A 13,145-nucleotide genomic window follows, 5' to 3' on the forward strand; every position below is an offset into this window, starting at 1 on the left:
AGCAGCTGCTGCCGCAAAAGGGCACGGGAGGGGGAGGGGGGGAGCGGCTGTTCACACCTCCCCTTCAATCCTCTTTGCGGCAGCGAGTGGCCGAGGGGTGCTGAGCCCAGGTGAGTATGCGGCGCCCCTGTACTCACCTTCAGCGCTCTCCTGCAGGGCCCGGTGGTCAGGAACCGAGCTATGAGAAAGTAGAGCTCTGCAAGAGACACGAGGAGAGACGGGGGATGAGTTCGGGGCTGGCTGGGGCGGAGGGGGGGGAGCCCCCGGGGTGACTGTAATTCATAATCACGGTCAGGAAGATGGCGGCAGGGAGCGGCGGCACCGGCAGTAGCTCTCGCCCTGGCCCGCGGCCGCCCGCGCCCCGGCGGTTTTACCTGATTCAATGAGCGGCAGGGACACGCTGCCGCCGGAGTTGGAAGAGGCCGGGGGCTCAGCCATGGCGACCTGAGCCCGGCGGCTGCCGTTCACTCGCTCGGCACAGTCGCTGCTGGCGGCGGCCGTTGCTGCCCGGGCAGGGAGCAAGGCTCAGGCAGCGCCGGGCGCGGGCAGGGCCCGGCTCGGCATAGCCCTGTCAGCGCCGCCCCTCCCCCACGGCCAACCGCCAGCCAACCGCCCCCCCTCCCCTCCGCGCGCGGGAGCGAGCCGCCCCCGCCCCCCGCCGGACGCCTCGCTCGCGCTCGCGCTCGGGCTCCCCTCCCCCTGCGCTGGCGCTTAGCGCAGCTTCCGCGCCGCCGCCATCGCCGCCGAGCGAGCAGCCACGGCGCCGCCGCTGCCACCTGCGCCGGGCACGCCCCGGGGAGGGCGGAGGGGAAAAAAAATAGTTCCCTGTCCCGTGCGCCCGGCGTGCGGCGCGGGGAGAGAGTGTGCCCGAAGCCGCGGCAGGAGCGCGGGGAGAGCGGCGGGGCGAGGGGCGGCCGAGCAGGGGGTAGGCGCCCGGTAGGGGAACGAGAGGCCGGGGCGCGCGCGGAAGGATTGCGCGAGGAAGGTGGTTATGACGGCACGTTGGTGGGCGGGGCCGCTCTGAGGTGCCGGAGGCGTCACGAGGCGCGTTCGCGTGCGCGCGGCGTGGCCGTCGGTCTGTGACTCGTGGTCGGGAGCGCGCGTGTCCCGCAGCTGTCGCCGGTCGCCCCAGGGCCCTGTGGCGCGGCCTCTGTTCTGGGCAGGCCGGGGACCGGTGGGGACAAGCTAGAGCCTGCAGCAAGGCACCGAAAACCGGCCGCGGGGATGGCGGCTTCCCGGGGCGATGTGAAGCCAGGAAGGCGAAGCAGGCGCCGTGTGCCGTGGGGCCCAAACCTTCGCATATAAAGCACGTTGCCCTGCGAGTGCCCTGGGTTCCTGGAGAGCTGGCTACAGAGGTGCTCCTCTCCGTGCTGAGGGAGCTCAGGAATGGCTCGGGCAGCAGCACGAGTGTATCTGCAAGCAGAGCATCACCAACTGGTGTTTTTACACGTGATCAGTTGTCTTTTGCTTCCCGAGTCCCACTTTAGGTGGATCTCCTAACTCCTCAGACCCATAGGTCTCCTCCTGTGCTACCGAGGCTACATGGGGGTGATGCTCAGGGGCACCTCAGCTGACCTAAATTTCAGTTCAGAGACTGGTTATTTCCCCACCTCTCTCTGGAGGAAGGCATCACTTCAACAAAACTGACAGCTTTACCCCGGTGCCTTGCATTGCAAAAGGGTGCCAGCACCACCTCCACCCCACCCCAGCTTTGAGAGCCGATTTATGAGTGATTTTGGTTTTTTTTTTTTCCTCCTTAGAGTTGTTTCTCGCTTCTGCCCAGCATGAACAGTAATGTGAATGTAGCAATGGCTATACCTGTGTTGGATATTAAATCTGAGCTGTTCCTTTTTTCCTTTCCCCACCCATGGTGGCATGGTATGCACTTTGAGAACCTTTGAAATAAAAATATTTTTACATATAATTGTAGAAATATCTGTGTATTTTATTAATATCACTACCTTAGATGCACGTTCAGTTTTCGACAAAGAGCTTTTGTACACCTGAGGTGCAGGCGCAGCAGCAAGCAGCTTCCCCAGGCACATCCCTGGAATGCAGGCAGACTGCTGCTTCTGCCTCCTGGTCTTCACCTCCAGCCTGGTTAGTGTTCCTGCATCACTGTTCAGGTACAAGAGAAAGGTATCCTGCCCATTAAAAATCCTCTCCTTATAAGAGATCCATGGTTTTCTGCTTCCTATATTGCTGCAAGCTTCAGCTGCATCCTTCTTACAGGCCACCTGTGTTCCTCTAGATTTCATTGCCAAACAACTCAGTATTCATTAGCTCAACCTGGATGCACTTCAGGTGCATCTGTGTTTTAAAGAGCTGTGGTCTAGTTCACACCAGAAAATGAATTCCAGAAGAATAGTGCAGTGTGAAAATGTATAAAGCAGCACTGCCTTAACCACTATTAGAAGCATACAAATACCACCGAGTATCTCCAAATAAACATGTTTTGTTCTGTTCATGTTGTATTTTGAAGTGGACAGCCCTCTGTTATGTGTGTTCTGTAGTGCTGTGTCCAAACCAGCATTAGCTGTCACTCCATTGTACAAACCAAATGGATCTGGTATTGTAGAGGAAAGAACACTTTTTCTGAAGCACACCCATGGAAATTCTTGTTGGATGAATTAAAATGCCTTCCAATCCAATTCTCCACAAGCAGAATTGACATCTAGTGCCAATATATACAATTCCTCATTTTCTCAGTAGCCAAACTGGTGATTTTTTTTTTTTTTTTACAGTTACACGTTGGCGTTTCATGCTGTGGAGGGCAGTGTATCTGTCATTCATATAACCGTATTTATGGGATACAACATGTTTAGCTTGAAATTAGATTTTTTTTTTCTCCTCCAGTTAACTGCTTATAATAGCTGGGAAATACTTAAAGAGCTTCCCCCCCCATCTCTACTCAAAGGGGGCACAAACAGTAGCTATCTTTAATTAAGAGAATCATGCCTGTATCTATGTGCTCTAGAGAATCGCACATTAAGACTTGTGAAAGGCAACCCCATCTACAACAGAATCAAAGTTCATAATTGATTCACTGACATATTTATGAGATATACATTACTTAACTTGGGAAGCCTGTTACATTCCTTACCACGTGGAGTGGGGCTGCTCAAAGCAGATGTAGGGCTCCTGACACAGTTGCCTGTTCTGTCCACCTGCCAGCATGGGAACTCCAGAGACGCTGTCACAGATTTACCCTCATTTGAGTCCTTTCACTTCTATCATAAAGAAATAACTTTTTGTCCCCAAGAGTAAATATTAGGAGCAGCAGTTACCACAAATTAAACAGTGGATAATAGAGAAAGACAACAGGATCTCAACATGAGAGACTCAAAACACGCATGAAAAGTAGGCATTCAGTAAAGGAGGTAAGAGATGATTTTGGAGCATTTACCTGCAAATTTATTAGTCATTTAACTCGTGCTTTTGACTTGCTGAAAACACAATGTAGCTATGTCATGCTACTACTAAATTAAACCAATAAGGTAACTGGAGGGGGGTTTTCGAGAGGAAGGCAGGGGGTTAGAAAAAGTGGCATTAATTTAATTTTGGAATATCCAAGAACTTCAAGCCAAAGCCAAGTGCACTCCACCAGAGTGCACTGGTGGAATCACACCAGAAGAAGCACTTTGCGGTCCAGTGTTGGAGGACATCCAACATATAAGCTAAAGAAAAGTTAAACATTCCTTAAATATTAAAGGGCTAAAATGGTAAAACGCTTTCTCAAATGAAAGCATTGTTTAAGAAAGAGGTGAAACTGAAGGGGTTTTTTTTCAGAAATAACTGTGATAATTTGAAGAAGGCACCAAGAATGTACAGGAAGCAGACACTGTGCTTGCAGGTGTTACTTAACAGCATAAACAAGTTCTCAGTCAAGGGGAAAAAGGAAGAAACATAGAACGTTACTTCTTCATCTTGACTCCTCCCAAGACAAGGTTGACAGTTGCCTGATAGGCACCAAATAGAGTGGTAAGATAAAACTACTCAACTAACTGCTGCAATACAGCAAAATAATGTGAAATGGGAAAAACAAAACCAACCAAAAAAAACCCAAACCAAACAAACACACCAAATCCAAACAAAACCCAAAAACGACACACAGGAAAAAACCAAAACCACCAAAAAACCGCAAACCGAAACAGAACAACCCTGCACTCGGTGGGAAAACTGTAGTAATGCTGTACTAAATTTATTTTAATATATACTTGTGCTAGTTGGACTGAAATGAGGCTATCTTCTTCATGCAGTTAGAAATGTGTTTTTCAGCTAGCACAGTTGTTTGGGTTTCATTTGAGAACAAGAAGATAACACCCTGGGACAAAATGGTTTTTCTCAACCTCACAGTGTTTTTAAGTTGGAATGAAGAGAATGTAAGAACTTACCAGTATCTTAGTTTTTGTCTGGGAGCCAAGGTCTTTTCTGAGCTCTCTATCTGCAGGTGTGACGCAGCTGGAAAAGTGGGGGGACATGGATGGGACAGGCCTTGACTGACATCCAGTCTGATCAGTGAACACATTGCATGCCATTAGTGTCATGCTTCATATTTAAGGAGAGTTGGGTTTTCTGGCTGGGGAGACCCGTTCTGGTTGATTTCTGTTCCGGAGTTCCTTTAATTTGGCTGCTTTGCAGAGGCCTCTGGGCCTTTTTGCCTTTTTCCCTTTTGCCCCAGGATCAGCTGTTCAGGATCAGGATGCTGCTTCCTGGGACTGACTGCTCAGCCCAGACAGAGTTCACAAGGAATTGTTCTGAGCATCGCTTATATTTTATTTCCGTTTTCTATATATAATTAGTAGTACATTAGCATTATTTTGTTATTTCATTAAACTGCTTTTATCTCAATCCACAAGTTTTTCCCTTTCAATTCTTTCCCCTATTTGGGGGCAGGGGAGTGAGTGAGCAGCTATTGTGGTTTTGATTACTACTTGGGGTTAAACCACAACAATAAACATGCTCCCTTCTGCTGAAAGCTGTTACATCATCAAGACTGATTTAGTTTTCTCAAATACAGCAAGAAAGAATCAAGACTGTTTTGTACAACACAAAGTGGCTCTCAGCACAGGTATGTTTGTTTGAAACCACAATCCATCAACCTGCAACCTTATGCAGAGGGTACACTCTGCTCACAGCATGTTACGCTCACCTAACAGCTCATCTGCACTGAAAGGGAAGCGTTCTTGTGCCTCCCTCCCTGCTCCTGCCCAGGCTGCTCCCCAGCTCATCCTCTCTGCATTCCATTACATACACTCAGCTACCTGGAAGAGTCCACAGCCTTAGGTTCTTTCTTCCCCAGGCACCAGAAGCTTTACTGGTTTTAAGGCAAGATTTGGGGAAATTCCAATATGGTTCCAACATAATACCACCACCATCTGACCAGTTAACATTCAAGATGATTGCTTTGTGCATCTTCCTTAAAACAGTTATTTACACGTGAGTGCATATGCAAACTCTTAGATGCCAAAGAGATGAAAATATCTGATGCTTACTAATTATTGACTTACTTTTTTTAAAGGGAACAGAAACGGCACCAGGCTATCAGCTTTAAAACTTCAATCCAGATACAACTACAACTACTGTTTTCTACTAGCTACTCACTCCCTGCATTACCACCTATCTCTTCAAAAACACATTTTTAACAATATGAAGAATATGGTTAAGAATCACTACACCACTTAGATTGGGATAGTCAATGCAGGAGCTACAGAAACTTCCTTTCATAATCAAGATTTATTTGGCTTTTGATGATCACAGACACTATGAACAATTTTACAATTGTTTTTATTCACAAAGGGTTTTTGTAAATCTAAAAACTATAATACTTTTTTTTTCCTAAAACTATTTCAAATATTTATTGTTTGATCTTTGTAGACAAGCTGTCCTTTTTAAACTGGATGTGAAGTTCCAGTATCTCAAACTGACATAACAAGTTACATCTGCCAAACAAACTTTTACCTAGTCAGTGTTTAAAGATATAATAAAAGATTCCAAACTTTCGCATCACTGCTACAAAGTTTTTGAAAAAAATAAAGCTGCAACTACCAAAAATAATTTTGTCACAGATATACATCACTCAGCAAGAAATCCAACACTAGGGAGCAGTTTTATTAGATAAGCAATTCTACTGATGGTACAACCATAGATAAATAACTAAAATATTAAGACATTCTCAACGTATCATTAGGAATTCCAAAGTCTGATCTGTGTTATGCTTCTTTTAATAGGATAGAAAAACTGTCCCTTAGAGTCTATGGAACATGAAGCCTAATCAAGACTTCAAAGCTTTCTTCTTAATGTAACATGCCATTAATTGTTTCATAGAAAACAGACAACCATTACATGATTTTACCACTTAAAAAAAGCATTTACGCTTATCTAAATATGTAAAAAAATGAGTTGAGTTGGGATTCTCTCCTTTTTAAAAATGTGTTCTCTAGAACTACTAAAAAACTTGCATTTACAAAATAGTTGATAAAAATATTCCTCTGAATTGTACAAGAAGAAAGGTATAAGGACCACCAATTAAAGACTTGGTACCAGATGTTACTCAGACTTAGCTTCTTTCTCTACTGCTGCATCAGATGCTGGGGTCTGAAAAGAGAAAAACAAAACAGCACATTTAAATGCAGAAAGTTTCTAAGTGACTCAGCTTTTTAGTTAATAGTATTTTTAATGCACAAATTAGCTAACTTGATATAAAGAAAAAAACATGACTTGTTTCTACATACCATGTTTTACAGTCTCAATAAATTGGTGTCATGATCTGCTTATTTCTCTTGGATAATGACCTACTAAAAACAAACTGTCTTGAAAAGGCTTCTATCTCCTCAGATGCATCTCTATGAATTTCAGAATGTTGCTGTTGTTACTACTCAATGCACTGTAAAGCATTTTTTTTTCAAAGAATAAAGCCCATTTCAATAATTACTGTTTTTATGAAAGAAAGAAGTAGCTTTTTAATCTACTAAGCTAAAATCCCTGCATATAGGGTGTTTAGAAAACACTACAGATACACTTCATGTATTTAAATTTCAGTGCAGCCCTGCTAACGTATTCTCAAATCTTACCATGTTTTAAAGTAACTAAGACTTAGAAACACAGCACTGCCTGACATCAAAGAATTTTGTAAAAATACATTCAGTGAAACTGAACCGTGGCAGCAGAGCTATACTGTTTTCAAGTAAAGTCTCTATATGCTGTACCTTAACTTCAGAACAAATTCATACAAACTTAATTGAGTAAAATCACAACTCCATTTAGATAGGAAAAGTTGCTCCATTTGCAACGCAGGTTAGAAAAAAGGAATGCAACATATATACTAACATAAAAATTATAACTGCGTGTTCTGTAACACGCACCCACACAGGAACTCCAGCACCCGTTCAGTCTTTACTGCCACCTGGGGAAGATTTTCAAGGGTGACCTACAGAAGCCATATCCACTTGCAGGCACTCGTCTGTGAACATCACCATAAATTGTCACTGGCCCTTCACCAGATCATGGATTAACAAGAGCATCACTGACACTATCATCCTGATTGACAACAGAAATGTCCAATAGGACAAACTCTTCCTCTGCCTCTTCTAGACTTGGGTGTTATATTAAACCTGCAATTTTGGCTGGCATATGATCAATGTGAGACCAGCAGGAAGATGTGCCCTAGAGCTCATCATCCATTTTTTATAAATTTACATCTTCTCTGTACTGGTGTATTAAATAGACCCCAGCTGAGAAATATTGCCAAATTTAACTTTTGCTGGTATTGCTGAAATACTACATGCATAAATTAAAAGACTGAATTATGTGACAGTAGCACAGAACCAGAGCTACACAGAAAGTTAAGCCAACCAATTCTTAATTATAGCACAACTTTTCTACTACGATCACACCGTAAGCTTGCCAATGAAAACTGATACCCCAAAGTACGTTATCTTGTACACTCAAGTACCATCCTGTACCTTCCTCACCCACCAAAACACATCTTCTACCCAAAAACCGACTACTTTTTTTCCTCTATTTGAAGATCTAGCTGCACACTGATAGAGCAGTGTGATAGAAAAAAAGAAGTATCTCAAAAAAAAATTACTTTTCAATACAACTACCAGACTACCTGATCAAACTCCACTGAACTAATTAAAATGAGCAAGGTATTCAAACAGTGCAGAAACCTGAGACTAACTGTAAGCCTGTTGCCACAAGAAAACTTGTGTTTCATCCAGTTGTTAACAGCTGCCCTAATAAGAGGTGCTGCTGCTCACCACAGATCTTGTCCTAAACTTAAAATTAAATTACATCCATATTCCACAAAAATAATAGTGTGGAAGATGTTTTAAGTTAGATGATCAGTGATTCCAAAAATGTCAGCAACACAGTCATTTCAGCACAGTATTACAGGCAAGACTGATTGACATATTAATTTCTTCAGCAATGACAACTATTAGTATTTCTTGTGCCCTCTCTTCCATTCCTGCACCAAGGTGTCCCTTCTACCAAAGTCTGTATCCATGACTCCTATAAATGTTATTTCAACTTTGGTTAAATCATTTTGATTTTGGGTTTTCAGTGCATTTATCAAAAAACTTCTGTAGCAAGAAGGAACCTCTCTTCCAGTAATGGCATTGGCAGACTAAATCCCAAACCAAACCCTCCAAAGACAGACACGTCCACACACACAGAGCAGTATCCTCTCTGTACATTCCATATGTATTATTTTGCCAAGACCTGCACACAGAGAAAACAGCCCCTCTCTGAAGGACATTATCCTGTAGTGTAACTTCGGTAAAATTCTCACCTTTTTCCTTAATTTCAGGGACTGTTATCATATCACCGCAGCTCTTCCTGGGGCAACTAGAATTGTCCAGGCATATCTACTAATATTTTAATAGCCTACATGTTTCTATTGGAAGAAATAGATTCTGTTATAAGAACTGAATATGTTTCTGATGGATATTTGGATAAATCAGTACAGTAAGTTATTCAGCTGCTTTGCACCAAATAATAGAGACAGTTTTACCTCCTCACTTTTAGCTTCCCCATTTTCTGCAGGCAAGTTGTCCTTTGTCTGTTCTGGGTTTGTTTCTTCTGTCTGTTTTCCTTTAGGCCCCTTTTTCCCCTTTGATTGAGCTTTCTTGTCCTCAGATTTATCCTACAATGAAATGAATTTGCAGTAAGTAAATTCATGTGACCTGCTAGGTAAACTTTAAAAATAATCAAAACCACACAAAACCAAGACGGACTTGCCAAACAGCAAGAGGTATTACTAAAAACTAAAGAGCTAATACATAGTTAAACTGCCAAAAACATTTTCCAAACTGTATATAGATGATGGCAGTTTCAGATAGTACAGCAAGAGAATCAAACTGGGACGAGAAGATAACAAGATTCTAGTGGCTAGATAGAGCAATTTGCAATATATTATTTAGCCTTGTGGTGCATAAAAAACCAGCAATGCAGTCCTTCCACTTTGTAAATACAAACCACTTCAAACTCTTTTTCCTCTTATATTGATAGGTGGGAATTTCAGCAACTTAACCTAAAGAAATGCATCACCTGGAAGTATCATTTTCCGTGCTCCTTTTGTTAGTATTTCAGTCACATCCTCTGTATCTACATGACTGTTATTAAATGGGTAGGGAAGAAGTATTTGTTCAAGAGCTATTTTCATATAAATATGTAATACATCCTCCCAGGCATTCCTCACAGCAACCACATGCTACAAAGTTTGCCTGTCCTCCAGCTGATCCCCCTACTTATAAAATATTTCTGTCAATTCAGAATTACATAAATGCACTATTTTTGACACCATCTGACAAACATTACTTAACGACACTAACAAAAATTTTCAATAAATTACAAACTATAACACTTTTTTTGGTACAATCTGAATAACTGACAAGAAAACATAACGCATTTATTCCTCTGAGCAGAAGACCACTACACTGATCTACCTTAAAATGCGCCTGATCTCATTAAAAATGGTGTGTATTTCATTGGTATGTTCTTCAGATTATGTCCTAATTCGTTGTTTCTGACCTAAAATTAACTCCAAGAAATAAAGTTCTCGTTTTTTTATATCTTGGGTACTGTAGAAATGTGTATCTCAGATTAATATTAGGAATCCATTTGGTCAGAAGTATTCAACAATATCTGCTCTCCAAGCATCCTTCCTTAAAAAAAGCATGGAACTTTTTAATAGTTATCTGATTAAGTTTCCTATTCTACAGGAACATTCATGTAAAATGCTATCTTTATAAAAATACTATTTTGTCAACCAACTGCAACTACTGAGCAAAGTTAAGTGTTTTACAACACGGGATATAAACATGCAGTAACCTACATCACATACATAAAAGACGCAAAGTAAAAAAAAAGAAAAAAAATCAATACTGAAGAATCTTGTGTCCACAAAACTTTAGGAATTATTTATACCTATTTTAGAAAAGACCTATTTTTTTTTCTTAATCCTCAAAAGCACAAAAAACCCAGCTGAAGTGTGCTAATGGAAAAAAAAAAACTAAAAACTTATAAACGCTAAGCTCCATATTAAAATTTCAGGTAACAGACAATTTCACAACACACAGACATCTATGTTTTGCTGTCAAAATGCGTTTTCCTTCATTAATATTTTTTAAAGAAAAATACCACGCGAGTACATAATGAGCAAACTTCTCCCAAACAGAAAAAATAGTATCAAGAGGTTACAAAGCTGATGCAAAGCAACATTTTTTTTAATGGATTAAATACAGAAAAATGATAACAATTTAAAAAAATTAAAAATATTAATTGACTGGTATGTAACAGTGAGTCCAGAGATTGCTAAAATGGCAGAGAAAATACTAAAGCTGGAAAACTAAAACACAACCAGAACAAAAGAGATTTCTACATTAGGAATAAGGAAGTTTTCAAGTGACAAAAGATTTTAGTGACAGCATGAGTTTTAGAACAATCAAATGTAAAGCAAGTTATACATTCGAGTTGCCAGTGGTAATAGGGATTTAAAAAAAAAAAAAAAGACTGTTCTGTTCATGTATTCATATTATGACAGTATTCCACAGCGGCCTCATGCAAGGTGTTCTACTCAATATCTTGAGACGACAACTGTTTGTGTTTGGTTTACATGAGTATGTGCCCAGCTATGAACTGTGGAAATGTTTCTTTCTAGAGGTAAATCAGTTATAGGCAGCAAGTAAGAATCATGCATATCAGTCAACACCAAGTAACATCGTTAAGAATTTGATGTACAGCACAAGAACACTAAAAGAAAAAAAAAAAAGAGAGAGAAACAGCACTGAAGTAAAATTGGAAAGCTTCCTCAAATTCAAACCACTATAATTAAAGTGCATTACTGATAAGTAACTGTTCAGTAGGATTAGTAAAATGAAAATATCAAGTCTGTGAAGAGGAACTCTGTATTAGTGTATGTGAAACATTCTTAATCCATACATTAAAAAGAAAACATATGGCTACACTTAAAAACACATGCCAATAAAGCCAAGAGATACACATTTCTCCCAGAAACAAAGAATTTTACACATCAGTTATTGGCACTATGCAGGCTATACTGAAAAACGGAAAGATTCTGCTACACCACACTTACTTACACATACACACAAAGACCTGAAAGCTAGACTATATGCATGGAAACTCAGACATTTTTCAGTGGCAAAATAATTCAAATTTTTTTTTCCTGTTCTAACACACTGCTTTAAATCATCAGCATATTTTGTCCCCCTTTTTTATAGTGATGAAATACAATCCTATGTACAGTTTCTTTGACATTCAAGCAGCTCTCAGTACCAAACTACCATCTAACACTCACAAATGAGTGATTACTGCAATACTCTGCATGCTTCACACAGATCTACTCAACCAGTGGTGGAATGGACCTGTAGATACTGACAGAAGCATCTGAAAATGATGCTTCAGCTAAACGAGCGTTCCCACAAGGAATATGTGAAGATGAGTGAAAATGTTCAGACACTGTACATGACAGGAAATGAGTGGCCACCAGACACACGCACAATGAACTCAACAACCCACCCCTCTTCCCAGTGACTCTCACCTTCACGGCCAACTTTTTTGGTTTCGGCTCTGCTTTGGCAGGAGCAGGTTTCTGTGAAGAAAGAACACATAAGGGAGAGATGTAGCCCTCCATAATCCCCTTTGTGCTTCGCGAAGGCAACACAACCCCCTCTCAGCGCGACAAGGACACCCCGCTCTCGCTTCCGTACTCACCGCGGACAGGCGCGCCGATCGCCTCTTCGGCTACACACGGGGGGAAAAGAGAGAGAAATGGCATCAGCGGGCGGGCTGGGAGCGGGGCGGGCCAGCCCCGCCTGGCCCACCATAGCCGCCCCGCCCTGGGCACCTACCTCCTCGGGGGCCTCCCCGTCCGCGACCGTCACCTGCCAAGACAAACAGTGCGCGTCAGGCGGCGCAGGCGCCTCGGGCCGGCGGCAGGGCGGGAATGGCGACCGGGCACGTGACGCCGCCGCCGCTCGCCCGCCCGCCCCCCCGCCCGCCCCCTTTCCCGCCGTCGATTTCGGATTGCGAGCCCCGGAGAGGCGGCCGCCGAGACCCCGCCGAACCTTCCAGACACCGCCACCGCCGGCTACCCGCGCCCGGCGCCGATGCCCCCAGCGGGGCCCCCCCACCAGGGCGTGCACGGGGCCGGCTGGCAAGGGGAAGGCGTCCGCTCCAGTCGGCGAACGGTAGCGGCCGCCGCACCGGTGCTGGCGTAGCAGCTGTTTCCCCGCGAGCCCCGTTCCCCGCGCGGTCAAACCGCCCTTCCCCCGCTACGCCCGCACGTCCCTGCGGCGGCGGCGCGGTTCCCCGGCGCCTCCCGCCCGTTTCACCTTTCTCTTCGGCATAGCGAGGCTGCGCGGCGGCGGCTCCCGGCCGCGACCCCCGGAGCTGCTTCGGCAGCAGCGGCTCCCGCCCGGCTGCTGCGCACGCTGAGTGCCTCACAGCCAAACGCTGCGGCTGCCTGCGAGCCCGCCGCTCTGCGCAGGGAAACCACCGCCCCCCCTCATCCCAGCAGCGCCAGCGGCACAGCAACAGGATCCAGCCGGATTGGAGGGGGGGAGGGGGGGAAACGCTCCCCGCTCTCGAGAGGCCGCCGGCACCGCCCCCCCGAGGGG

The 13,145-nt window shown here is 43.9% G+C and overlaps 2 protein-coding genes across 6 annotated transcripts in view; both read right to left on the reverse strand.

Annotated features, from left to right (window-relative positions):
* The window catches only part of BRWD1 (bromodomain and WD repeat domain containing 1), a 56,853-nt gene extending 56,254 nt beyond the window's left edge, over window positions 1–599 (reverse strand). For 4 of the 5 annotated variants that reach the window (XR_011740008.1, XM_071811147.1, XM_071811142.1 and 1 more), the window contains exons 1-2: window positions 375–599; window positions 138–196 (exon numbers count right to left, since the gene is read on the reverse strand). Coding sequence is in view for 4 of the 5 variants with exons in the window: in XM_071811147.1 (XP_071667248.1) it covers window positions 138–196; window positions 375–438 (123 nt within the window). In the remaining variant the exon portion in view is untranslated. The remainder of the gene's footprint in view (window positions 1–137; window positions 197–374) is intronic. The other variant, XM_065862009.2, reaches the window with a different exon arrangement.
* A 5,118-nt stretch (window positions 600–5,717) lies between these two features.
* On the reverse strand, window positions 5,718–13,072 carry HMGN1 (high mobility group nucleosome binding domain 1). The gene is made up of 6 exons (XM_065861934.2): window positions 12,861–13,072; window positions 12,378–12,410; window positions 12,241–12,270; window positions 12,068–12,118; window positions 9,020–9,151; window positions 5,718–6,597 (listed from the first exon to the last, which is right to left on the reverse strand). The coding sequence occupies exons 1-6, from the start codon at window positions 12,873–12,875 to the stop codon at window positions 6,550–6,552; spliced, it is 309 nt and encodes a 102-aa protein (XP_065718006.1). The 5' UTR covers window positions 12,876–13,072; the 3' UTR covers window positions 5,718–6,549.
* Between the last annotated feature and the right edge of the window lie 73 nt (window positions 13,073–13,145).

Source organism: Patagioenas fasciata, chromosome 1 (genome assembly GCF_037038585.1).
Source record: "Patagioenas fasciata isolate bPatFas1 chromosome 1, bPatFas1.hap1, whole genome shotgun sequence".
Classification (NCBI taxonomy): Eukaryota; Metazoa; Chordata; class Aves; order Columbiformes; family Columbidae; genus Patagioenas; species Patagioenas fasciata.

Coding starts and splice junctions, on each gene's coding strand:
- HMGN1 (XM_065861934.2), bottom strand. Junction 12,119..12,240: donor GATCGGCGCGCCTGTCCGCG/GTGAGTACGGAA, acceptor CTTTCTTCACAG/AAACCTGCTCCTGCCAAAGC. Junction 6,598..9,019: donor GGGAAGCTAAAAGTGAGGAG/GTAAAACTGTCT, acceptor TTCTCTTTTCAG/ACCCCAGCATCTGATGCAGC.